Raw genomic sequence first — 27454 nt, 5'->3', positions numbered from 1 at the left:
TAGTGCAATATGGTTTACAAGTCAAGCCCCTGCAACACTGATCGGTAGACTGACACACTCGAAAATCCTCTCTACAGCCGTCGCGTTTCTCAGGGACCATTTCTTCTTGGTAGTCGTCACTGGTCTCATCAAAAAAACGCCGAGGCTTCGCATACGTTTCCACCAAAAGCACAGCAAAGATTAGGAGCACAAGAAGCTTCATCGTCGTTCAATCTGTTGACAATAAAAGTCATCTCAAGTTTAGAGCATTTCTATTTGTGACTCTTACTACTTCTATATTCAAATTCGATCTTTGGGCTTTCACCTAGTCTGGAGCCTAGCTCTGTTGTGATTGTCCCACCCTGTGATACCACAGCGAAAAGCTTTGTAGTCATAGACCAAGTAAAATCACTCTAAGATTTCGTAGTTTAAAAATGGTGCAACTATATCCTTCAAAATACCGTAAGCGCCAAAGTTGTTTGTAGATAACTTTATCCTTTGCACATTACGATCCTTTTGCTTTTTAATCTAATTTCTACCCTGTAACTCACAAAGCTTCAACAATAGTCAAGCAAGATGATCTTACCTTTATCGTTGGCTTGAGATGAACTTTTAACAAACTTGGTTCCAAGATGGTTAGGCACAAATTGCTGAGAGAGCTCCGAAAAGCCGCTTAAATACCGATGGCTGTTAAGGTGGGTTCAAATGGATGATTGACAACGCGATCGATCAAGTGTAAAGATGAATCTCTTCGTGCATTCATTCTAGAACTGTTGAGTTAAGCATGCGTTTAATATTGACACAACAAGAGTCAACTTGATTGAAGCATAGTATTAAAGAAATAAGTTCTAATATACACGATCTCCAAGGGTAGATGCTCTGATGATGATCAAACACACTGACAATTTAATTTTTACTGAATTAGCAGGCTGTCACTATTACGAGGAACATACAGATATTGCAGATGAAAAGGAATTTTTTTGCATCCCTCTTAGTATTTTGCATCTTTGTAAGGTGCATCATTGCGAGGACAGCGTCCATGCGTAAGCCCGCTATATTCAAATTATGCAAAATCCATCCAATTATGAGCCACGAAAAGTAAAATATATCTAATACAACAAGAAATTGGACAAGTCGATTAGAATACCTACGGCTCCAGATTTTAAAATTATGCATTTAAACTATAATAGATAAAGTCAAAGAGACTTGCAGGTTTTTCAAATCACCTGGATTTAAAGATGTCATCAAAAGTGCGCCATTATATTGAAAATTATGTAAAAATTAATCGTATGATTATGAACCAAAAAAAAGAGAGTTATTTTTGAAATGCGAGAATATATTTGACAAGTGAGTTGCCTCTCGAATTAAATTAAAACTATGGTACGGAAAATCAAACTTGGTTTCACGGTTTCTACAACCAAGTGGATTTGGGAATGCTATATATATAGTCTTCGTTTGCGCGCTTCTTAGATTATGTCCCTAAAATCTGCGTATTTATTCGGTTGCTAAAGAATCGGCGAAAATAGAGCCGCGCATTGTATTTGATCAGTGGATAAGATCAAAGGGCTTATATCGCCTTCATTCTAGGTATTCAACGAGATCTTACAAAGTAAAGCATTAAATATCGTGCGCTCCATGGGCTTGCTTTACGACTGCAGATTATATGCAGTGATAAACAGCGGCAGAACAGATTATGCGTCCCTACACCTCCCTCTGTCTTTCAGAGGATGTTCTTGTTCACGTGAGGTGGAATTGACGGAGTGGTCATCATTATTATTGATATGATTAGCTGCTCGATCAAGTGCAAAGATGAATCTCTTCGTGTATTCATTCTGTTTAGCCATGCGTTAATGTTGAATAAGGAAATCATTTGTTTAATAAAAGAACTTCAAGGCTTAATGCTCTGGTGATGATTAAACACATGGACAATACTATTTTCAATTGTAAACAGCAGGCGGTCACTTTTACGAGGGAATAAGCCATTCCACGCGCAAGCACGACTGCTTCTATAACTTGCCAAGCGTTAATTGGCTAAGTGTGCGGCTACTCTCTTGATTCCAATCTCAAGCAACTAGTCAGTCAATCACCTTCTATACTTTCTCTTTTTTTATCAAGATTAATTAGCATTTATCATAAACTCTGTAACTAATTCTTTCAGTTTTCTAACAATGTTGATCATCTTTGTCGTTTCTCCCTTCGTTGCATATATTTCTTGTTCTTGTCATTGTCCTTTTATGAATTATGCACCAGTAATGATCAATAACCTCCACCCCTAGACCTCGGGGAAAGGGTGGGAATAAACTCCTGGCAGCACGTTGGAATGCACCTCAATTTGGAGGACAAAACAATAGATTCCCAATTTTCAGGAATTTTCAGAAATTCTTTGATTTTGTCCACCAATTTGAACTCCTTTGACGCCAAATGAAAGCGTTCTATTTGTTAAATTTAGCACTTTCTTCTGGCCCCCGGGGAAAGATTTGCTGTAAAAATTGTTAAAGTTATGCTGTTAAAATTATAAAGAATTGTAAAAGCATGCCGTTCATTAAATTCCCCGTACCCCCGTGCATTAGCGCTGTTAAATTCTCGTTAAATCCCCCGGTCTTTGCCGCGTTATTAACTAATATACTAACTTTGAATAGCGAGGATGGTAATTGAGGTAACTATGCTATTGTATGAGGTTTCTAGAAAATGTTCTTGTTTGCGTGTTATGATTTCATGTAGATGGCTGCTTGATCAAGTGTAAAGATGAATCTCTTTATGCATTCATTCTAGAACTGTTTAACCATGCGTTAATCTTGACGTGACAAAAGAGTTAACTTGATTGAAGCAAGAAATAAGTTCTACAATACTTGATCCCTCAGGCTAAATGCTCTGATGACGAGATTCCTAACGTACTGTTCGTCTTTCCTTCCTTTCGTCAGTTTGTTTGCATTGCTTCTTTTTTCTCTCGCGTCTTTTGCGATCTCATTCTCATTCTCAGAGAGGATTAGAGAATACTTCTCCAGCACTGTGTTACCAGTCTATATCCAGAATAATACCAGCTTGTTATAGAGTTTTTAATGATTGTTGCTGTTACTTGAAAAGTAGAAGTCGATTCCTCTTTTTTGTTTTCTCTGGTTTGACTGGCGCTTCTGAGACGAAAGGTCTCTTTTCTGTATTAATAACAAGTATGTTATGTAAGTATGTAAGTTATGCAACTATCAAATAAAGCATGTCAATACTAGTTAATCAGAATAATGTTTTCATTTGTATTTGTTTATTTATTTATTTATTTACAATACTCCTATTAACAGTTCTCTGTGCTATCTCGAACGGTAACCCTGGCTCTGCATCGACCCGTCACTACTGTTCTTGCTTTGATTCACAGACGCGGGGAACTCATAATCTTTTTCAAGAGTGCAAAGAGAACAACTGTATAACTTCTCTAGTGCTTTTTCGTTTATTTGTTTAATATCATCATCATCATTATCATTATCATCATCATGCTTTGATTGCCAATATGTTTTTCTCATAAAATTATGTGAAGAAAAATTTTAAGATAAGAGAAACAAAAAATAAAGAAACACGTAAGAACAAGCTGAAGAAAGGAAGACAGAAAGGAAGGGAAGAACGGAGGGAGGAAGGAAGGAAGGAAGGGAGAGAGGGAGAGAGGGAAGGAGGGAGGGAAGGAAGGAGGGAGGGATGGAGGGAAGGAGGGAAGGAGGGAGGGAAGGAAGGAAGGAAGGAGGGAGCGAGGGAGGGAGGGAGGGAGGGAGGGAGGGAAGGAAGGAGGGAGGGAGGGAAGGGGAGAAGCAAAGTTTATTTCTAATTCCTTACGGGTTTAGTGCTGTGACGATCCCATTCAGGAGCCATAACAATCGGCATTGGGTACGTCTCTCCAAGTGACACTGACGCATGCGCAAGAGAAGCTCGGCTCAGTCTCCAAGGCGTGTGAATGTCACCACCAGGAACGCCTGACAGTTCTGGTACCCATTGACGCACGTAATCACCCTAAAACGATAGAGGGCTTATCGTGCATATTGTTTAGGTTGATATAAGAAAAAAACACAGGTAGCCCAAGCACGGTTTTGGAGTCGGTATAATGCTTGTGGTTTATAAAGAAATCGCGGTAAGTCGTAAAAATATAATCAAGAGTTTTTTCACCTAACTGTTAATTGTATCTTGTTTTTTGCAGGATACGAGTTTTAACGAATCCTGAGCTGTTATCGAAAATAGAAAGAAAACATTATTCCGCATTTCGAATTCCGCATCTTGCGTTTTGGGTTCCGCATCTGGTATACCGGATTCCGCATCTTGGACTCCGGATTTATCCATTTCCTGGATTCTAGATTCCACAGCTTGCATTTCGAATTTTGCACGCTGGAGTTTAGATTCCATTAAATTTCGTGAATTTCGGAATCCTCATCTTGGATTCCAAATTCCGCATCTGGAATATCAGATTCCACATGATGGATTTCGAATTCCGCGTCCTGGATTTCTTATTCCACATCTTAAATTTCAATTTGGGCAAAATCATAGGTAGACGAATTACGTATTTTTCGCATCTTAGATTGGGGATTTCGCATCTTAGATTTCGGAATTCGCATCTTGCACTCCGCATTTTAGATTTAGTTCTTTAACCTCATTTATAAATAAAGCGATATTATTCTACTTTTATCATTATTCTGCGCTCTGGATCCCGGATTCCACATCTTTCTGCATAATCGCGTAGTTTACACTTATTTCAATATAGTTAGTCACCTGAAAAGCTACAAAGATGAGACAAGGATTATGGGTAGTTGCATTTTACATGTTTCAGCCGCTTTAATAACTGTTGATGGTTTTAGATCTTTTACCATTTAAAGTCTCACCTCTTCTGAGCATCCCCAAGCTGCAAAATGTATCAAAAGCTTTACTTGTTTGATATTAAAAGTTTCCCATGATCCTCAGTGATCTCAGCTTTCTAGGTTTTTTGGTGAATAACTTTATTGAAATAAGTGTATACATGACGAAAAAAGATACGTTCCACCCTAACCCCACCCCCACCCCGAGGGTGTTTTTTTTTACCTTTGGGTCGTAATCCAAGCCTTGTTTTACCATATTGAACTTACGGTCCTGTCTTGGATCATTGCCAACCCCAGCGGAGTACAACCAGTTGCCATAGTTACTGCATACGTCATGATCAATCTGATAAGAGGAGAGATAGAAGAATATTATCATTAGGAAGAAAATAGATGGGAATAGAAGAAATGACGATGGGACTCAAAGGGAAACGAAAATGAATGGAGTGGGAAGAAGGAAGGAAGGAAAGGGGGGCAGAGCAGAGCAAAAGAAAGGGAGGGTTAATAAAAAAAGGCCTTTTATACTAACCAATAAATATTCAAACCATTCAGCTCCCAACCTCCAGTCCATTTTCAAGTCCTTTGTCAGAAAGCTTGCTACATTCTGTCTACCTCGATTAGACATAAAACCAGTCGCTGCTAGTTCTCTCATGTTGGCATCCACAAAAGGAACACCAGTTTTCCCTTCCTTCCAAGCTCTGAACAGATTTTCATCTTGCCGCCATTCTACTTTCTTTGCCAGCAATCCTTAATAAATAATAATAATAATAATAATAATAATAAATAATGAATGAATGAATGATGATTATCACCATTGCACAATTTTAACAGGTTTTTACTGCAATTCTCAATATTATGTGACCTCTGTAGTTGCGAGTTGCTTGTTGGAACTTGGTGTTTCGTTGCCGCCAGTCAAGAATATAAAAGGTACCAACTAATTAGTTTTGTGAAAACCGATTTTACAACAAGCCTTTAAAATTTCTGAGTTTGCAGAATATTGAAAAATGCATTTTGTAGATTGTACTTTTATTTATGAAGAGCTGTGTGTCAAAATTGTTGAGGGCATGGAGAAAATAAAATAGAAAGTAAAACTTTGGTAAAGTTATTCTTTAAGAAAGGAAAATAAAGCATTCAACACATACTAGGGCAGGGAAGAATAAGAGCTCACCAAAAGTAATGATGATGCTAGTTAAATAAATGATTCATTCCTTAATTCTCACCACTAAGATAAAACAGTCGGTCTCCAAACTTGATGGCAACAAACTTGAAATAATCTCTCCAAAGTAGCTCGAAAATAACCCTGCAACAGAAAAAAAGGGAATGATTAGTTAGTCACTGAGGATTAAACTATGGACCTCTTGCTTAGCAGGCAGCACACTAACCAACCAAGCCACAATTGCTCCATGAAACAAGTTTGTGAGGTCACTGAGGATCAAACTATTGACCTCTTGCTTAGCAGGCAGCACACTAACCAACCAAGCCACACTTGCTGCTTAAAACAAGTGTGTGAGGTCACTGAGGATCAAACTATAGACCTCTTGCTTAGCAGGCAGCACACTAACCACCCAAGCCACATTTGCTCCTTAAAACGAGTGTGTCAGGACACTGAGAACATGCCAAGGGGGATCCAGCCAAAATTTAAGGGGGGCTAATTGAGTTTGGGGGGGGTCTAATTGAGTTTCTTCCGTTAACACAATGGAAAACAATAAAAAAAGCATATAATTCTTCAGTTTCGTTTTGTTTTGTTTTCTGCTGAAGGGGGGGGCTTTAGCCCCCCTTTGCCCCCTGGATCCGCCCTTGCATGCTATGGTCATCTTGCTTAGCAGGCAGCATACTAACCAACCAAGCTGAGATATTAGTTTTTAGGATTTCTTTCATCCATCAAGGCACAACTCTTACCAATATGTAGATTGGTTTGATGTTCTCTGATGTTCATATTTCTTGATTTCTTCATAAATTTTTCGAGGTGATAAACAGCCATGTGCAAGCCTGAAGAAGAGTTGCACATGTCAGTCATGTTTCATTAAGTCATCATCAGTATTGTCTTCATCACCACCACCGCCATCACCATCATCATCATGACCATCATGATCATCATTGTCATCATCATCAGCATCCTCTATCATTGGTCATCATGTATCATCATCAGTCATAAACATCAGTGGTCATCATCACCACCACCACTGCCATTATCAACACCATCATGACCATCATTGTCATTATCATTGTCATCATCATCAGCATCCTCTATCATTGGTCATCATCATTGGTCATCATCATGTATCATCATCAGTCATCATCATGATGCATGCATACTAATCATTTATAAAATACATTTAAATTTTCAATTTGCAATAAAATATTGCTAAAACCATACATACCATGTTGAAAACTTGGTAGAATATTCCTGGCCAATCAAACCATTCCTTGTTTCTTTATACTTTGCAACATAATCCTAATGGGAAATTTTAGAATAAGTCAAATGATGAAAACATTCAAGAAAAAAATCCCATCCTGTTTTCTCTCCCTTTCTCTTCAACAACCTTTGTTGTCTTTATGCCTCCGTCCTTTGTTTTGATAGCAACCTTGTTCTCCCAAACCCCTTTGCCTGAGATTTTTCTGCTTGTCTGAACATTTCATTTGAGTTCTTGCTCATTTTGAATCTGAGGTCCTCTGGCAACACTACATCTTTCTCTTTCGATAATAATCAATATATATTTTTAATTATTATAAAAAAAAGGTTATGACCTTGAAGTACTTACTGTATCAAACAAATAATATTGCAGTCGTTGAAGCCCAGAAGTTTCCCCTCCTTGGAATGGGAAAGCTGACTTGGAATCCTGAGAAGGTTCTGATAAAAGAGATTAAAAAGAATAAGGATTATCATTATGAATATCACATCTTCACCAATGATATCATCAACATAATTATCATCTTCTATAAACATTGTCGTCGTCATCATCATCATATATCATCACCATCATCATCCCCAACATCAATCAGCATCATCATCATCATCACTGTCATCATCATCATTACCATATATGATCATCATGACAATCATAATTACCAACATTATCTCCACAATAATAATTATAATAATTATAATCAACCAATCAACTTTAATATAGGAGGGTGACATGTAACAGTTTTTATGGACAAATCTGTGGCTCTTCATAAACAAATCATCTCCATCATCATCACCACCACCACCATACATCAAATCCATCATCATCATCATGCATTATTGTCATCCTCATCAACATCATGCAACACTACGATCATCATCATCATGCAACATTACCATTATTATCATCATGCATCATCATCATCATCATCATGTTACATCACCATCATCATGCATCATTGCCACCACCATACTTCATTATCATCATCATGCATTATTGTCATCCTCATCACCATCATGTGTATCACCTTTTACTCCAAGTTCATCAAAGGTAGGGATATTTCCTGGCTCAATTCCATCAGGTAAAGGTTTCATCCTGTCTGGCATCTTGATGGTGCTTCTTACTCCGCTGTGACGTTCAACATTTTTCCTGAATTCTGTGTAAACATTGGGCACCCTGTAGTTTGATATTGGCAGACAGTAAAGGGTAAGTAAATGTATGAAATAAGTGTAATAAATATTGCCTTCTGATTGGCTGGGAGCACTTTTTTTTCACAAACAAAAATATACAAAAAGCTATACATAACATTTTCTGTTTCTTTTCCTTATATTACTTATACACTTTTTTTTGGGCTGGGAGCACATAGCATATGCATATGATTTATATTTCATGATCATTTGTGTCCAAAATAATTGATAGTTGTAGGCCCACATCAGCGTAAGCTGCCAAAATAATCAACCTTCTCTAACAAATAAAAGATTAGAATAGCTGTTTGCTATGCATCATGCTTCTCCTAACATGCTTCCGGCTCATGTTCTGCCAAAATCCTTTCATGCTTTTTATCTGCACATATCATTAACATGCTCGCAATTTATATTTCTTCAATATATATTTTTTCATCATTATGTTTAGCTCTTACTTTTTAATACTAAATGGTAAGTCATCTGGATGATACAAAGTTAACCCCCAAAACTTCTGAACTGGCACACTGCTTCTTGCTTCTATAGCATTCTCAACATCTATTTCTTCTTTTGTTGGCTCCTTTTGGAGAGAAATTCCTTCCACTTTGACAGATTCATTATTAATGCTTGTTATAAGACTTGGAATTATTTCCTCTGGCTTTCCGCATCGCACCACTAGATTGCTATAAAACATTAAAATGAGATGAATATATTGTAAAAAACAACATTAGAAGACAGTGGTTGATTCAATAGGGATGCAATGGGAATTCTATCTACTTTATCCATCTATTTTTCTATTAATTAATTAATCTATTCATTCATTCTTCCATTCATTCATTCTTCCATTAATTCATTTATCTATTCATTTATTCTTCTGTACATACATATAATATTCGTTTATCCATCCATCCATTCTTTTCTCCTCTCATTCATTCATCTATCCATACTTCCATTCATTTAGATATTCTTTCATCACTTATTAAAATAAGTATACTTTTTTTACGACGTTACTTCTTCTCTAACAAACTCTCCCTTCTCCACATGCACACACACGTTGCACCAAATTAAAAACACAGAATATATTTGCCACAAACCTGGCAACGTCTTGAAGCTTTTGACGCAAGTCCCTCACGCTCTCGAGAAGAAATTTAGTCCTAAAAGGACCAGTCTTTGGGAAGCCAAAATGCCACGTGCCTCTGAAATGTCTTGGGTCAAAACAGTACAGAGGCAAAACTAGGTCAGCATTTTTGTGAGCCCAACAAAGAACCTGGGGAAAAAACGTCGAAAATGATTTAAAATGTTCTGAATTTCTCGATAAAGATAATCAGGAGGACGTGGAACTTACTTCGTTGTCGTGGTAGCGAAGGTCGTTTCGTAGAAGACAATTATAACCCTCGATTTTGAGGCCATATTTGTTGTTTTGGCACGACAATAAACTGGTTACATAATAGAATGATAGTCTTTACTCGGCTGATCAATAAACAGGGATCCCAATACCATCGAGACAATCGTAGAGAAGGCGTAGTTGTATTTTTAACTATTTGATAAATGTGTACTTTGCCAAATAAGAAAGAAAGACAGATATCTTTGTAGATACAAAATGGATAGAAAGAAAGGATGAAAGGAAGAAAATGGAGGAGAAGAGAAGAGTAGCAAAACAGCTGATATTGTTTGGGCTTCCTGTGTGGTATAGAATGCAAACACACGAGGGCTAAAACCATTCGACACGCCAAAAAAACTGCTAATTAAACAAGAATGGATGCGATTCGCCGCCATCCAACCCAATGAAGCCTTCCTAATGAATATTGACGTCTGTCACTATCTCTCAATCAGCAAAATACAGACGACTATAAGCGATTCTTGTTCGCCATAGAATCCTCGATGAACAGCGAGACGATATGTTTTGATCATGATTCATGAGATTCTCTTGTCATCAAGTGCTTCTGTATTAATCGTTCTTCAAGGGTGATTCTCAGCCAAACAATAGGCCGTCTTTTATCTAAAGGACATGTGAGAGATGCTTACTGAGGCAAAAATCTACGATCAATTATGATATTAAGTCCTGTCACCTTGGTTTTGGTGGCGTTGTTGGTGGAAGGTTGTAAGTGCTGTGGTGGAATCTTTGAACAGTCTCACGGAATACTTCGATCACCAGTAAGTGGGACTAAAATCGGGCAAGTAACTCGATGCGATTATATACTCCTTGTTCCTTCTGATCAACGGATTCAAGTTGTTTTTGTCGATCTTGTCCTCAAGACAACGTGCTGTTCATGTAAGCACGATTACATCGAGTTCAGAGATGGTAAAGACGCGAACTCTACACTAATAGGACGCTATTGTGCACAGAATATCCCTAAAAAGGTTTACTCATCGCGGAATGAACTGTGGATTCGTTTTGAAACTGATTTTCGGACCTCTAGCGAGAACAGGTTCAAGTTGACATTCGAAACTACATGTGGTCGCCATTTCGAGTCTCTGGCTGGCAATTTTTCCTCTAAAGAAGTAACCTACAAACCAAATATCGAGTGTATTTATACAATCTCCGTCCCTCGAGGAAGAATTAAAGTTTCTTTTGATGTTTTTGATCTTGAAGGAAGCAGTTCTATTTGTGAATTTGACTTCCTTGAAGTAAAGGAAATCAAGAATGTCGAGTTAAGTTCAGACGTTTTAGCTTCGCGGATAAGGCGTTTTTGTGGAAAGAACAAACCTCCAACGATTTATTCAACCATTGGGAGTTTTCTATGGTTTCGTTTTAAAACTGATTCCAATAGACAAAACTCTAGATTCACTGCAAATTTTAGGACTGTATCTGTTGGTGAAGGAAACTGTGATACAAAACTCACTTCAGAAAAAGGCTACATATTTTCAAAGAACTACCCTTTTTCTTACCCCAAAAACACAGAGTGCACATGGGAGATTGAAGTAGACACATCAAAGCATGTTCAATTGATGTTTGATACATTTAACTTTAGTCACACTACTCAGGGATGTAAGTACGGCTATGTAAGTGTGTACGATGATGCACACTTAGAGTCACCAATTGGCCAGTTTTGTGGGCCGGATATTCCCAGGGATATAGTGTCAAGATCCAGTAAGCTAACTTTAAAATCCGTCTCGAGTGACATCCAGAATACGGGTTGGTTTTCAGTAAGATACAGATCATCCATTGAAGGGCCGTGCGGCTCAAAGAAGTTTGCTTGTGTGAGTCATCAATGCATCGAAGCACATAAACGATGTGATGGAAAAAAAGACTGCGCAGATGGCTCAGATGAGCAAACATGCCCATCAAAGGAGGAAAAGCTGTCATGGTACAGTTTTTGGCCAGTCACAGTCGTCATAGTGATGTTATTCATGGGTATATGGTTGTGGAGGACTTGGCGCAAGTTTATGACTCCAAGAAGCAATGTTGAAGTGAGTTACTACTGTGCTTCTTCTTGTCGTCAACATGAAAATGGGCATGTTACAGAAGTTATGGAACCTCCAAGCTATAATGAAGCAATATCAACCCCAGTGAGCGGCATTCCTCCACCATCTTACGAGGAAGCTATAAACTCACAACCAGCTCAGTACATTATTCCACATGATGTGGAAAGAGCATACCAGAATGAAACAAGGACTGTGACTTTAAACCAAAATATGACTCCAAGAAGCACTGCAGAGGACCAAATATCGTCATCTGAAGGCGATGCAACATCTGTTAATTCCCTTGGACAGCCATACACAAGTCATAGGCTACAAGACAGATTAAGTGAAGTTTAGCATTTTTTAGCAAACTTTACTTGTAAAGATAAATATTATTTTGATAATTATTGATTGCATTTCAGAATGTAAATATTCCATTTATATTATATGGTTAGAAACTTGCTATATATACATATATATTTGCCAATGAGCATCTTTTCCTATTTACTGATCCCAATATTGTCATGGTATTAGTAATGGGAAAAGCAGTAGATTCATTTTTAGGTCTCTCATTTGAATTGAGGGTTTTTCTCTGGGTCCTCCAGTTAGTTTTCCTTCCTCTGCAAAATCGAAGAAGCTAACTTCCAATTTATTTGATGTGCAAGCTGGCCATGCGCTGACTTAGATCAGCTCAGAGGTTGTTTCAGGGTATCGATCAGTGAGTTAGCCATGCCCTGACTTAGATCAGCTCAGAGGTTGTTTTGGGGTATTGATTAAAACTATGAGATGTAGTAAAGAAATTATTTTTACACTTCTTTGGTATAAATGTACAATAAGAATCGATTAAATAAAGAGGGGAGAAAAATTAAGGCTTATATTGCCACCATTTTACTCAGCTTTCTTTTATATCAAGTCCCTTGTGCCACAGGTAACCCAAACTCTACGTTTGACATTCTTGATATATGATGATCTTTTCTCAAGAAAACTTTATAAAAATAAATATAAATTTCTAAATCGTCTTTATCTTCGCCTTGGTTATGCGTGGGATGAACTACAACGCTTTTTAGTTGAGTCTTACAAACTTACATTTGACTGACATAAAAGATGTCTAGAAAGCTTGGGCTACCTTTGTTTGCTTATCTTTTAACGATCTTTTAGATAGGACTAAAAAAATAAATCACAAAGCCAAAGCGAAGAATAATTTTTTTAGCATTAGTGTAACTAGTGTAGGAGGAGTATTCCGAATAAGGGAAATTTCCAAGGGAAAAATACCTTGGGGTATGACGTCACATACAAGGGAAAGTCCCATGAAAAGCTCGCCATGAAATATTGAAAAATGTAAATTTATATTTTTTGTCGTTTGATAACGCGTCCAGTCAGTGAAGCAGTCATGGAGCCTGAAATATTAAAATACCGACTAAAAAAGAACTATAACTCTATTTTAAAGGACTTAGAGCCACGGAAATTGCTTGGTTATCTATATCAGGAGGGAATTTTTGACGAAGATGACATGGACGAAGTACGAGACGAGCGAACGAGAAAGAAACAGGCAGAGGCCTTGTTGTCCATGTTGGGTCGAAGACCTGTACAAGCATATGAAATATTGGTGAACGGTTTGATTGAAACACAGCCTCATCTAGCGAAACTTTTACAGACTCCTATTCCAGGAGAAACAAGAGGTAAAGATGACGTACATTTGGTTCAAAAATGGTCGATCAATCAGTTCCGATCCAGCATTCTACTTCCAGTTACAGGGAATCGGGTCTATCACTTTCGTTTTTGATATAAGATTAAAGGGGGACTAGCACGAAAATCATCCAAATTTTAATTCAGCTGAAACTTTACTGGAATAACCCTTAAAGGTATAATAATCACTGGTTAAAGTTTTTTCCTGGTGTTCGGATGGGAAGTATTTACTTTAAAGAAAGTGAAGGAACTTATCTTTATCAAAAGGCATCTGTTGAAATAAATACAACATTATTTTCCTATTATGCTTCCTGATCCTACCATAATATAGTGAAGCACATTTTTGTCAATCAATCCCTCCCTAATCAATCCTTCTTAAGAAAATTCAAAAATTTATAATTGCTAAAGTTCATTCGAACAGAATATCACGAAAATAGATACTTCTTTCGTTATTTAATGCTTCAAATTTTAAAATCTTAACACGAAAATCATCCAAATTTTAATTCAGCTGAAACTTTACTGGAATAACCCTTAAAGGTATAATAATCACTGGTTAAAGTTTTTTTCTGATGTTCGGATGGGAAGTATTTTATAGGAGTCTTTGACGTCATACACTCAACACTTATCATCCCTTCATACATTTCTTTGTATTTTGTAATCAAAATATCTTCTAGTTTTATACTCAGTATTGAAGAAAAGATACTATAAAATGATTCTATCCACAAGATATGAACGTGCCTAAGCGGACCTTTGGGCTTAATAGAATTAAAGTAAAACATGAAGTTATTTTTTTTTTAAATGTATGGAGCGATGTTTATAGTGTCGAGTGACTGTTTGAGATATTGAATTTTAGTGTAATGTATAGTTCCAGGGGTGTGTGGATGATAAGATTTATCTGGAACTACACAATACGAGGTTAAATACACCAAATTGAAATAAGGCGACCAATTTGAATGACTATTCTTTTGACTAGCAATTGACTAGCCTCATATTTATGTGGAAACATAAATGTATATTCACATGTATGGGAGGCTATATACTAGTCAGTCACCTGTTGGTGCAGAACAACATAATGTTGAAACAGCATTGATATGAGAATAACATATATTCCTAACACCTCAATTTTTTCCTGGATTGTAATTTGTTAGAGATTTTTGTACAATTTTAATAATGCTTTAATATCAATTATTCTATTCCAGGAAATGTACCTGAAAATAATCATTTACGTCATTATGAGGACATAATGGAGATGATGCAAAGACTACATTGTAATCCAACAGAAAATGATATAAATACCCCTGCTCCAACCACTGGTTCTATCTCAGGATCATTTGATGGAAGGATGGATTCAAGCGCTTATTGCCAAGCAACACTGTCACAGAATTGTACAAATTTTGTCAAACCGACGAAAATGGAATTGATATCACCGCTCTATAGGCCACTTAAATTGGAATCTGTTTATAGGATGACCAGCAGCCCCAAAGGTCTTGCAGTGATCATCAACATCGATAGTTTTGATACAGATCTACAATCTAATGAAGAACTAGTAAGAAGAGATGGCTCAAAAGTAGACGAGAACTCACTGATTGACTTGTTTACTGCCTTAGATTTCAAGACACAATCTCTAGTTGATTTGGGTAAAGATGAACTCTTGAAAGCTTTGGAAAAGATTTCAAGATCTGATTTCGGGAGCTATGATTGCTTCATACTTTGTATAATGAGCCATGGCAAGGACGAATATTTTTACACCAGAGATGGCAAAAAGATAACAATAAAGACTGTGGTTCAAAAGTTTAACAATGTCCACTGCAAGACACTATCTGGCAAGCCCAAGTTATACTTCATTCAGGCTTGTAGAGGAAAGCTTTCAGACACTGGAACTATAGTAAGGGATGGGCCAAGTAGTAACCCAACGGAACATGAAGAACCGCAAAAACCACCAGAAAATCCACCCAAGGGTCCAAGTACTAGTGAGCATGCAGACCAGCTTATGGCATTCTCCAGCGTTGAAGGATATTCCTCTTATCGTAATACAACCACTGGAAGCCGGTTCATCAGAAGCCTGGTAGAGGTGTTCAGAAATTTTGCTCGTGTTGAAGATGTTGAAAGTATGATGACAAGAGTTATCAATAAAGTGAATTCTCAGGGAGGTCTTGGATCAAAACAGGTGCCAAAACCTGAAACAACTTTGACAAAAAAGGTTTTCTTCTGGCCAGGAATGAACTTTGACTAATATCATTGTAACTGATTAAACTGCATGCTAGTTCATTTTTAAGATTGTAATGATGATAATGTAATGATGATAATTTTTCATGTAAACCCTGAATTATTCTCCTACGCAGCTGCTATTAGTTTCATCATTGAGTGACGACACTAATAGCTGCTGCTTATATAGGAGACTAACGCTGCAGATAAAAGATAGATTTGTGCAAGGATTTGGGAACAAAAGTTGAATTTATGAAATGTGTTTTTGTCACTTGGTAAATTAAGATCTATATGTTAAGTGTATGCTACATCGAGTGTAACATATAACATATAACATCTTTACAATGACCCACAAATACTTATTTGATTTGTATATTAGAACATAACAGAGCATTTTTGTAGAATTGGGAGATGTTATGGAATGCACCTTGCTGTCACTTCACTACTTCCTTAGGTATTTGTGAATCAATTCAGTAGGATATTATTAACCTGTGTCATACCATAAATTAATATTAATCTTATAATACCTAGTGTATTTCTGGGTTTAGGACTGTACAGGGAAGGGGCTTACAGTCAGTTCAAAAATGTTGTGGACCAGCTCAAGCCTATGCGAGTTGACTGAAATGAATATGGGTAAAACTCGCTAAAGGGATTGCATTTTTGTTCTGATTGCTTCTGCTAGTAATAAGATAATGATGGAGAGAGCAATAAAAGCTTCATTAAATTTCGTGAAGGCATTAAAGAAACATTTCTTTTAACACTTCCCGTTGGCCTGCGAAGGTTCACCTTGAAACCAGAAGTGATAACTAATCAAAAAAAAAGCAGTCAAATGCTTCGGTGATTCTATCCAGAGTCCATTTTGGTTCAGTCCCTTAGACTTGATCTAGTTGACGACAATGTTTTTCATCAACTGCATATTTACAAGGCATACTGGTAGCAACAACCCCCTTCCCCTTTCCCCTTGCTTGAGTCCGAATACCTGTGTCTTCCATAGTATTCTCGGATTAAATTCTGAGATTCTATGCTTTAAATATGGCTCTCTCTTTCACAACAAAGTAACCTGGTGACTTCGAATGGACATGATATTGAGGTTGAGAAATTTCAGAAGTTATCACCTGAAAACAAATTCTAAATTCAGAGCTCCAAAGGCAAAATCACTAGCTCAATAATTTCCAAATTTAGAAAAATAATTTTGGAAAGTGCTTTCCAAATTCAGAAGTTTAAATTCCAAATTCGGAAAATAATTTCAATTAGATTTCAGGATTTCTGAATTTGGAAATTATTTTCCCAATTATGAAATTTTTCTTCGGAATTTGGAAATTATTTTCTAGATATCAAGACTATTCTCTTGATTTAAAAATTATTTTCCGTATTGGGATATAGAAATTCCTGAATTCGTTAATTATTTATAATATTAAAGTTCGAAATTATTTTTTTGAAATCTAAATAGACACTTTTTTATTTGGTGCCTTTACAACGTAATACGTTAGAATATACGATAGAGTGCTTACACTATGTCCATGAAATAAAATCTAAATAGTTACTACCTAACAGTTTTTATTTAGCGACTATTAATCACTATCACACAACTGGAACAGCTTTAGTAACAATACACAAAGTATTATCTTTCTATTGTCTTGAGTATTTGGCCTCCCTTTATTGTGTATTGTTACTAAAGCTGTTCCAGTTGAGTGATAGTCACTAAATAAAAACTGTTAGATAGTAACTATTTAGATTTTATTTCATGGATATAGTGTACGCACTCTAGTATATAGTTTAGTATATCAAGGTTGCAAGCTGACTGGAATTATGACCTGTACACCAAGCTAGTCAGCTAGCTATCTATTATATAATTACAAATGTTTGGGTCAAAGTCAAAGTTTTCAGGAACCACTTCTAAAATTTTCTCACATGACTTCAAAATCAAAATCCATTCAAATCGTCACCGAGGTCTAGGCGAGGTCTACGCGAGGTCTACGCGAGGTCTAGGCGAGGTCTACGCGAAATCGAGAATAAAATATTTTATAACTTCCGAATATAGAGACGATTTTCGAAAAATAAAATTTTGAAAAGGAGAAGCGAAGAAAAAGAAACTGAAGAGAAATGCTGGAGAATATTAAAAGCAAAACTCATACTTGGCTAGGTGTAGCACTTCTTGTACACTGATTACAGGTATATCGATGCCCAAACGGCACGACACGATGAGGGGTATGACGTCACATACAAGGGAAAGCCCCAAATACCTACAAAAATAAAAAATGTAAATTATATTTTTTGTCGTTTGATAATGCACCTATCAGCGGTTTCCCCGTGGGGTCGACCCCCGGGCTGACCAGGGAGATGGGTGGGAGAACATAGAAGGATTAGATCCAGTTATTCCCCCTGGGGTCGGGAAAATTTGCGACATTGGTTTCGTGGCTAAAAACTGAGGTGGGGGATTGCAATGAAATTATTTTCATTGCGGAGGTTACCAGGGGGATGATTTTCCTCTCTAGTTAATGAAATAGCTTCTGATTTTAAAAATTTTGAGACCACGGACGTTTTTGGTCGGGCTGGGTTACCTGTGTTTATTCGACAATACCCAGATGCCTCTGCTCGTCAAGATGGCTGACGAGGTGAGAGAATTCCACTGCGAAGTATGTTTTTTGACATTCTTTGTTGTTACATAGAAACGAATTCGAAGGCAACTTGATTTACTTTTTACTTTTAAATGTGAATTCTTCAATTCATGAGTTTTTTTCAATCTTTTCAATGAAAAACTACCTGAAATATCGAGCAAACCGCAAGGGTTACGCGTTGAGTTCAGTTTTCAAAATACAATAACAATAATTTCAACCAAAATGAGTGAGATTCTAGATTTGAATGCCTCGACCAGGGGACATTGAAAAGAACAACTTCCCTACCCCTGGGAAAAATGATCAACATTGTTTATGAATTTTTACAATCTCCGGGGTCAGCCCGGGGGTCGACCCCCCGGGGAAGCCGCTGATAGGTGCATAACGCTTCCAGTAAAGCCATCATGGAGCCTGAAATATTAAAATACCGACTCAAAAAGAACTATAACTCTATTTTAAAGGACTTAGAGCCACGGAAATTGCTTGGTTATCTATATCAGGAGGGAATGTTTGACGAAGATGACATGGACGAAGTACGAGACGAGCGAACGAGAAAGAAACAGGCAGAGGCCTTGTTGTCCATGTTGGGTCGAAGACCTGTACAAGCATATGAAATATTGGTGAACGGTTTGATTGAAACACAGCCTCATCTAGCGAAACTTTTACAGACTCCTATTCCAGGAGAAAAAAGAGGTAAAGATGACGTACATTTGGTTCAAAAATGGTCGATCAATCAGTTCCGATCTAGTTTACAGGGAATCGGGTCTATCACTTTCGTTTTTGATATAAGCTTAAGATTTTAAGATCATTTTGTCGTAGATTTTTAAAACTTTAAGCATAATAACGAAAGAAGTATCTATTTTCGAGATATTCTGTTTGAATGAACCTTAATAATTATCAATTTTCTTAATTAAGAATGATCGATTGAGGAGGGATTAATTGTTTGACAAAAATGTGCTTCACTATATTATGGTAGGGTCAGGAAGTATAATATGAAAATAATGTTGTATTTAATTCAACAGATGCCTTTTGATAAAGATAAGTTCCTTCACTTTCTTATTTCATAAGATAGTTTGAGATATTGAATTTAAGTGTATATGTATAGTTCCATGCCCGGGGGGGTAGGGGGGGGGAGGGGGGTACTACCCCCCAACTTGGGTAGGGGTGTGCCGCCAGGACCTCAAAACCCTGACCCTATCCCAGACCTAAAATTTTGATTTTAGATACCCTACCCCAGACTAAAACTAAGAATTGTACACCCTATCCCAGACTAATAGAGGGAAAAGACGGCTATTCAATAGATTGCAATCAATATTTATTAACGTTTTTATTGTTTTTGTGCCATCAGAAAGCATAGACTATTTGCCAGACAAAAATGACCAAATCGTTAACCCTATTCCAGACAAAAATGATACCCTATCCCAGACAAAATGTCCAAAAATGATACCCTACCCCAGACCCAAAAGCCGAAAAACCATACCCTATAGGGCAGCACATACCCGTATAGCAAATATAGGGGAGTACCCCACCCCCCCCCCCCCCCGGGTTCCATGGGGGTTGGATTATAATATGAGGTTAAATACACCAAATTGAAATAAGGCGACCAATTTGAATGACTATTCTGCATTGACTAGCAATTGACTAGCCTCATATTTATGTGGAAACATAAATGTATATTCACATGTATGGGAGGCTATATACTAGTCAGTCACCTGTTGGTGCAGAACAACATAATGTTGAAACAGCATTGATATGAGAATAACATATATTCCTAACACCTCAATTTTTTCCTGGATTGTGATTTCTTAGAGATTTTTGTACAATTTTAATAATGCTTTAATATCAATTATTCTATTCCAGGAAATGTACCTGAAAATAATCATTTACGTCATTATGAGGACCTAATGGAGATGATGCAAAGACTACATTGTAATCCAACAGAAAATGATATAAATACCCCTGCTCCAACCACTGGTTCTATCTCAGGATCATTTGATGGAAGGATGGATTCAAGCGCTTATTGCCAAGCAACACTGTCACAGAATTGTACGGATTTTGTCAAACCGACGAAAATGGAATTGATATCACAGCTCTATAGGCCACTTAAATTGGAATCTGTTTATAGGATGACCAGCAGCCCCAAAGGTCTTGCAGTGATCATCAATATCGATAGTATTGATACAGATCTACAATCTGATGAAAAACTAGTAAGAAGAGATGGCTCAAAAGTAGACGAGAACTCACTGATTGACTTGTTTACTGCCTTAGATTTCAAGATACAATCTCTAGTTGATTTGGTTGAAGATGAACTCTTGAAAGCTTTGGAAAAGATTTCAAAGTCTGATTTCGGGAGCTATGATTGCTTCATACTTTGTATAATGAGCCATGGCAAGGAAGGATATTTTTACACCAGAGATGGCAAAAAGATAACAATAAAGACTGTGGTTCAAAAGTTTAATAATGTCCACTGCAAGACACTATCTGGCAAGCCCAAGTTATACTTCATTCAGGCTTGTAGAGAAGAGCTTTCAGACACTGGAACTATAGTAAGGGATGGGCCAAGTGGTAACCCAACAAAACGTGAAGAACTACAAAAACCACCAGAAAATCCACAATTAAATTTGGACTGGAAACCACCCAAGGGTCGCAGTATTAGTGAGCATGCAGACCAGCTTGTGGCATTCTCCAGTGATGAAGGATATATCAGAAGCCTGGTAGAGGTGTTCAGAGATTATGCTTGTGTTGAAGATGTTGAAAGTATGATGACAAGAGTTATCAATAAAGTGAATTCTCAGGGAGGTCTTGGATCAAAACAGGTACCAAAACCTGAAACAACTTTGACAAAAAAGGTTTTCTTCTGGCCAGGAGAGAAATTTGACTAATATCATTGTAACTAATTAAACCACATGCTAGTTCATTTTCAAGATTGTAACGACGATGATTTTTCATGTAAACCCTGAATTATTCTCCTACACAGCTGCTCTTAGTTTCATCGTTGAGTGACAACAGTAATAAAGCTGCTGCTTAGTAGACTAACGCTGAAGATAAAAGATAGATTTGTGCAAGGATTTGGGAACAAAAGTTGAATTTATGAAATGTGTTTTTGTCACTCGGTAAAGATCTATATGTTAAGTGTATGCTACATGGAGTGTAACATATAACATAACATATAACATCTTTACAATGACCCACAAATACTTATTTGATTTGTATATTAGAACATAACAGAGCATTTTTGTAGAATTGGGAGATGTTATGGACTGTACCTTGCTGTCACTTCGCTACTTCCTTAGATATTTGTGAATCAATTCAGTAGGATATTATTAATCTGTGTCATACCATAAATTAATATTAATTTTATGATACCTAGTACATTTCTGGGTTTAGGACTGTAGGGGGAAGGGGCTTACAGTCAATTCAAAAATGTTGTGGACCAGCTCAAGCCTATGTGAGTTTACCAAAAGGAATATGGGTAAAACTCACTGAAGGGATTGTATTTTCATTCTGATTTTATTGCTTCTGCTAGTAATAAGATAATGATGGAGAGCAATAAAAAATTCATTAAATTGATGTCCTTGGGGAAAGAAAAAGAATGTAGTTATGATTTGTTTTGAAAATGTGAAGGCATTAAAAACGTTTCTTTCAACACTTCCCCCTGGCCTGCGAAGGTTCATCTTGAAACCAGAAGTGACAACTAATCAAAAAAAATTATGCAGTCAAATGCTTCAGTGATTCTATCCAGAGTCTCTTTTGGTTCAGTCCCGTAGGCTTGATGTGGTTGATGACAAGGTTTTTGAATCGCCAAGTGTACAGGCGGCAATGGCCCTGATAGTCATAACTGGAAGAAGATAGTTTGGGATGAAGAAAAAAATTTTTTCAATTTTTTTCAGTCAATCTTTTATATGTCCAATAGTAATAAATGAAAGACTGACCCGAAGAGGCTTATAACCTGGGAAAGATACTTGTGTTAGCAGAAAACTGCACTCATAATAGCAATTTGTGGTATTTTTCAGACAAAACTGTAACAGCTGCAGACATTTGTAGCTATTGTAGATACACTAAGTTTTATTTGACATTTCATTCTATAACATTTGAATACAGGGCGTGTCACAACACTTATTTTTAATCATCACTTTGATGAATATCTAGAGTCCACAGGAATCAAACTTCCACTGGTATTTATCTACTAAATGTATTTATAATCTTTTAGCAGCCAATATCTAGCCTACATGGAGTCTGACTTTATTTCTGGTTGAGACAGTCTGCAAATTCTTCACCCTCCCCATATTGGTTCTCTGGTCAATCAGTACAAAGAATGTGAAAGATATTAGCAAGATTCAAATTTGAATAATCCTTTGAACCTACTTTGTAGCCTTATTGATTGAATACCTTGATTGAATGTCAATTTTATATATATTATTTTTGAGTTCCACTGAGTTATCAGTATTCTTTACATTAAAACTGTTGTGTGTTAGAGTGCAAACAATTAATCCGTGAAACACCATAGTTACTAAATAGTACAAAATAGTGCTAATCAAACAATAGAAAACAATTGAATTTGCATGAAGTTGTGCTATTTAGTATTACTAACATTTCACGATTATATCGTTTGCACTCTAACCTCAGGAAATAAAAGTGATTGATTGATTGGTCAATTATAATTTCACAACAGTGCAGTGGGGTCAAACAAGAGGAATCTTGCAGTGATTCACAGAAAGTCTTGACCAGAGTTAAAGTTGGGATACAAAGGTTACCAATGTCTAACTATGAAGTAATTTAAAGATGGCAGATTAGCTAGAAATTTATTAGAATATTACCAAAAGCATTGGTACTTGGTATTGACCAAAAGTAAATGGTCTTTACTATATAAATGTAAAAAAAAATCCTGCATCATAATTATGTGGAATTTCTATATATTTAGGCAACTATTTAGGCAAAAAAGTTATAAATAAAATGACTTTAGCTATAAATCGTGTGTTTTGATTGGTTTGGAGCACGTGCTTTATGAGAGCACACAGCACGCTTGCACACTTTCAGTTGCATCATTCCTATCTAAAATAACGGTTATTGTATTTGTATCTCGTAAAATGAATAAAAAACTTGCTTGTGCTGTGTGGATTTATAAAGTACTTGGGAATTGGAAGAATACTCGAGAAGTGTCAGCTATGTAAACCCACTACAGTTATCTACCTACAATCTCATTTTGAGAAAAGTTGATCATAAGTTTCCAATATTCAATTTTGATGATGAAAATAAAGTTTTCTTGTTAGCATAAGAACGGGTGCTGGCATTTGCTTCTTTTTGCATGAAGATTGAAACTCCAGAGCAACTTTCCTGTTAACTCTGGTAATCATGCTCAGGATATCTTCCTTTGATGCATATGTTTTGAAAACATCAACCAATGCCTGGACAAACCAAGACCCCTCGTCTTGGTTACGCCAGGATACGAAGCCAGGAACAGTTGAATAAGCAATCAAAATATCTGAGTCGGAGGGAAGAGACTGCTGGCTTAGAAAACCACTGTCTATGACATCCTCTTCAGGGAAAAACTCTTCTAAAATTTCTTCAACTTTTTTCTCTTCATCTGGTGTATCAGGAGAGTCTGTTTTGTCAAAGCTGATTCCCCTGTCAAATTCCCCACCTCTGCAGGCTTGGATGAAAAATAGTTTTGGCTTTCCGACAAGATCTTTAGCATTATTTCCTTTGAACATTTTCAAAATGTCTTCAATTGAGACAAGACCTCCATCAATGCCATATATTTTCCCCTCCAAACCATGGCTCAAGAGACAAACAATCACAGAATCAGAATTCTTGTGATCTGGGTCTTTGGCAAATTTAAAAACTACATCTTTTAATTTCCACGCTCGGACATTTTCGACAAGCTTTACTCTGTAGCGTAAGGATGTGAACAAAGTTTGGAGGTTACGAGCATCTACATTTGATCCTCTGCGATTATTTAGTCTACTTTCGGCCTCAAAGCTGGCATTATTGACAATGAGACACAATCCATGTGGACAACGATTCATTGGATAAACATCGCTATCTTGAGTTTCTGCAGCTGTTGTTGTTGTTGGTGGTGCTGTTGAAGGAGGATCAAGATGAATACTACCTCTACCACTTACTTCCAGTCTAGAAAAAGCTCCTTCTATCTCACTATCATTTTCACGTGGTTCTGATGGCCTGCTTGGTTCTTCGCTCGACGGCCTTGCACTTGAGGTGGAACTTATAAAACCAGGTGGGGAAGTTTCTAAAAAGAGGAGATGGAAAGTTGTTGAACTCTTGGAATTGACAATATATGAAATATTATTATCATTATTATTATCATTGATGCGTGATTCTACTGAAATGTGCATGATTTGTGAATGACTGATTCAATTAATGTGCCTCGAAATTGTACATGACACATTAGTACAAGAAATTTGATAGGTGAAACATGAAGCTGTCCACCCCGCCTGCACATATATGATATACTATACCATACAAAAATTAACATATAAATCCAGGGGTTGTACTCCCCTGTATTCGCTATACGGGTATGTGCCGCCAAACAGGGTATGGTTTTCGGCGATTCTACTCTGGAACAGGGTATATAAAATCACGCTCGCTCTGGAACAGGGTATATGAAATCACGCTCTCTCCTCTCTGGAACTGGGTATCTATTTTCGCAATACCGGAACAGAGTATGATTTTCAGCGATCTTGCTCGAGAACAGGGTATGACTTTCAGCGATTTTACTCTGGAACAGGGTCAGGGTTCAGAGCGCTCAGCGGCACATCCCTACCCTAAACAGAAAAGAGTACCCCCCCCCCCCCCCCACGTATAAATCATACAATTCATCTATTTTTCGGCATGTTACAGTGAACCTCCTCATTGCAGTTTCAGTCTCCTTTGGTTACATTGGTTACGTTTGGTTATATTTGTTACAATGAAAGCATTATGCTATGCATACCCCGACCCCCCCCCCCCCACCCTTCCCCTCTCCCTACCCTCTTCCGCCTAAAATATATGCTTCCATAATGATAAAGCTGAAGGTTACATTACTATTAGGTTCAGTCAATTTACGGTTTGAATACCTGAAAAAATTCATTTTTAGTGGATAAGGATTAAAACCAGTCTTTCCTGGAATAAGGCTCAATTAGACAAGCTAAGCTAATTTATATTCGGTATAGACGAGTTATACCGAGTAAGAAAGAATACCTTGCATCGGAGTCTTGGGATAAAGCAGGTCAGCTAAATGTCTCTGGCTTCCACCGGAGTTCAAAGCCTCATAGAAAGCATTAAAAGCTTTAGGACCTCTCCTAGGCAGTGTATCTAATATTTGTTCTGCTTTCTCTTGTCGGATCGGCAAACTGTTCACCAACTCCAAGTCGTTCTCATAAAAAATTCCCTCTTGGAATAAGAAATTGAGGATAATTCGCGGCTCGAGGTCTTCTACTAGAGCTAATCTATTCTTCCTGAGGATTTGTCGGTGCTCTTTGTTCATTTTTGGGCGATTAATGTGGTTAATTTTTTCTCAAAAAGGACGTCGAAAATTCGCTTCCTCTATATTGGGATGGGATGTTATTATTACCCATACTGCACTAAAAACACAGGAAGCCCACTTCACACAGAAAGAAATATTGGAATAAATAAGGGAGCAGTCAACCATCAAAAAAAGAAAAAGAAAAAGGCAAGGCAAAAAAAGAAAAGAAAAGAAAAAAATAGGAAAAAAAGAAAAAGAGGAAAGAAAAGAAAAGAAAGGGAAAGGAAAGAAGAGAAGAGAAGAGAAGAGAAGAGAAGAGAAGAGAAGAGAAGAGAGAGAGAGAGAGAGAGAGATGTCTTTTATTTAATCTCGGGAAATTTCATCAATGTACAAATTGGTTTTCATGAAAACCGAGTTCATAGGTAATATATATAAAAAATTAATAATAACGTTAAGAATATATAGACAGATTTATGAAATACATTCTCATCTACCCCCCAAAAATATTATAGTAATTAAAGTGTTAAGGACCAACAGACGAAAGATTCCTCTTAAAAGATTTTAAATTATTGGACAGTCTGACACTTTGGGGTAACGAGTTCCACACTTTTGCACCGTCATAAGAGAGAGCTCTTTTTAAAAACTCAGTGCTGGGTTTCGGTAACTTTAAGCACTTCTCTCTACCACGAAAATCGTAGGTATTTTCTTGAAAATAAAAGAGTTCCCTTACAGATTTTGGTGCAAGTGCATTTAAAGTCTTAAACATCATTATTGCTTTATGCTCCTTTCTTCTTCTTTGTAAGCTTTTCCAGCCTAAAGAAGTTAAAATATCACTAGATCTGACATCGTAGCTGCTTTTTGTTATTATTCTTGCAGCTCTATTTTGCATTTTTTGCAATCTTTCAGCAGACGTTACTGGTAAATTATCCCATACCACGTCACAATAGTCAAACCAAGGTAAAACGAGAGCCTCATATATGGTAATAGCTGTCTCCAAGGGGATGTAATCGCGGACTCGTCTTATGCCACTCAATCCAGAGGATATTTTTTTACAAATGTAATCAATATGAGCAACCCAAGACACCCGTTCGTCAATCACAACACCCAGAGTTTTTGCTGTAGAGACTCTAGTAATTGGTTTGCTATTTAAATATATGTGTGGTTCGGAGGTAATTTTTTTCAATTTATCGTCAGAAGCAATAAACATGTGCTCTGTTTTAGCTGAATTTAAGCTAAGTTTGTTAGCTTTAGAAGAGAAGAGAAGAGAAGAGAAGAGAAGAGAAGAGAAGAGAAGAGAAGAGAAGAGAAGAGAAGAGAAGAGAAGAGAACAGAAGAGAACAGAAGACAGAACAGAAGAGAACAGAAGAGAACAGAACAGAACAGAACAGAACAGAACAGAACAGAACAGAACAGAACAGAACAGAACAGAACAGAACAGAACAGAACAGAACATAACAGAACAAACAGAACAGAACAGAACAGAACAGAACAGAACATAACAGAACAGAACATAACATAACAGAACAGAACAGAACAGAACAAACAGAACATAACAGAAGAAAGAGAAGAAATATAAGAGAAGAGAAGATAAGATATAACAGAAGAGAACATAAGAGAATAGAAGATAAGAGAATAGAACATAATAGAACATAAGATAAGATAACATAGAACATAAGAGATATAATATAACAGAATA

At 36.9% G+C, this 27454-nt stretch overlaps 4 protein-coding genes across 4 annotated transcripts; 2 read left to right on the top strand and 2 right to left on the bottom strand.

Moving 5' to 3' along the window:
• Positions 1 to 1832: 1832 nt before the first annotated feature.
• On the bottom strand, positions 1833 to 10299 carry LOC116297540 (cryptochrome DASH). The gene is made up of 13 exons (XM_089029392.1): positions 10208 to 10299; positions 9734 to 9824; positions 9483 to 9655; positions 8847 to 9071; positions 8235 to 8383; positions 7562 to 7650; positions 7181 to 7254; positions 6699 to 6788; positions 6020 to 6099; positions 5329 to 5546; positions 5026 to 5145; positions 3796 to 3969; positions 1833 to 3131 (listed from the first exon to the last, which is right to left on the bottom strand). The coding sequence occupies exons 1-13, from the start codon at positions 10297 to 10299 to the stop codon at positions 3036 to 3038; spliced, it is 1671 nt and encodes a 556-aa protein (XP_088885518.1). The 3' UTR covers positions 1833 to 3035.
• On the top strand, positions 10074 to 12665 carry LOC116297531 (dorsal-ventral patterning tolloid-like protein 1). The gene has a single exon (XM_031705776.2). The coding sequence runs from the start codon at positions 10438 to 10440 to the stop codon at positions 12145 to 12147; it is 1710 nt and encodes a 569-aa protein (XP_031561636.1). The 5' UTR covers positions 10074 to 10437; the 3' UTR covers positions 12148 to 12665.
• A 272-nt stretch (positions 12666 to 12937) lies between these two features.
• LOC116297532 (uncharacterized) lies at positions 12938 to 21656 on the top strand. The gene is made up of 4 exons (XM_089029391.1): positions 12938 to 13469; positions 14676 to 15706; positions 18674 to 18989; positions 20157 to 21656. The coding sequence occupies exons 1-4, from the start codon at positions 13181 to 13183 to the stop codon at positions 21176 to 21178; spliced, it is 2658 nt and encodes an 885-aa protein (XP_088885517.1). The 5' UTR covers positions 12938 to 13180; the 3' UTR covers positions 21179 to 21656.
• Positions 21657 to 22341: 685 nt separating this feature from the next.
• Positions 22342 to 25861, bottom strand: LOC116297533 (caspase-3). The gene is made up of 2 exons (XM_031705779.2): positions 25494 to 25861; positions 22342 to 24543 (listed from the first exon to the last, which is right to left on the bottom strand). The coding sequence occupies exons 1-2, from the start codon at positions 25777 to 25779 to the stop codon at positions 23531 to 23533; spliced, it is 1299 nt and encodes a 432-aa protein (XP_031561639.1). The 5' UTR covers positions 25780 to 25861; the 3' UTR covers positions 22342 to 23530.
• Positions 25862 to 27454: the final 1593 nt, after the last annotated feature.

Source organism: Actinia tenebrosa, unplaced genomic scaffold (assembly GCF_029948245.1).
Source record: "Actinia tenebrosa isolate PJP-AT-01 unplaced genomic scaffold, QUT_ActTen_1.0 PGA_scaffold14__42_contigs__length_11649687, whole genome shotgun sequence".
Classification (NCBI taxonomy): Eukaryota; Metazoa; Cnidaria; class Anthozoa; order Actiniaria; family Actiniidae; genus Actinia; species Actinia tenebrosa.
This window is presented reverse-complemented; position numbering and strand designations above follow the sequence as displayed.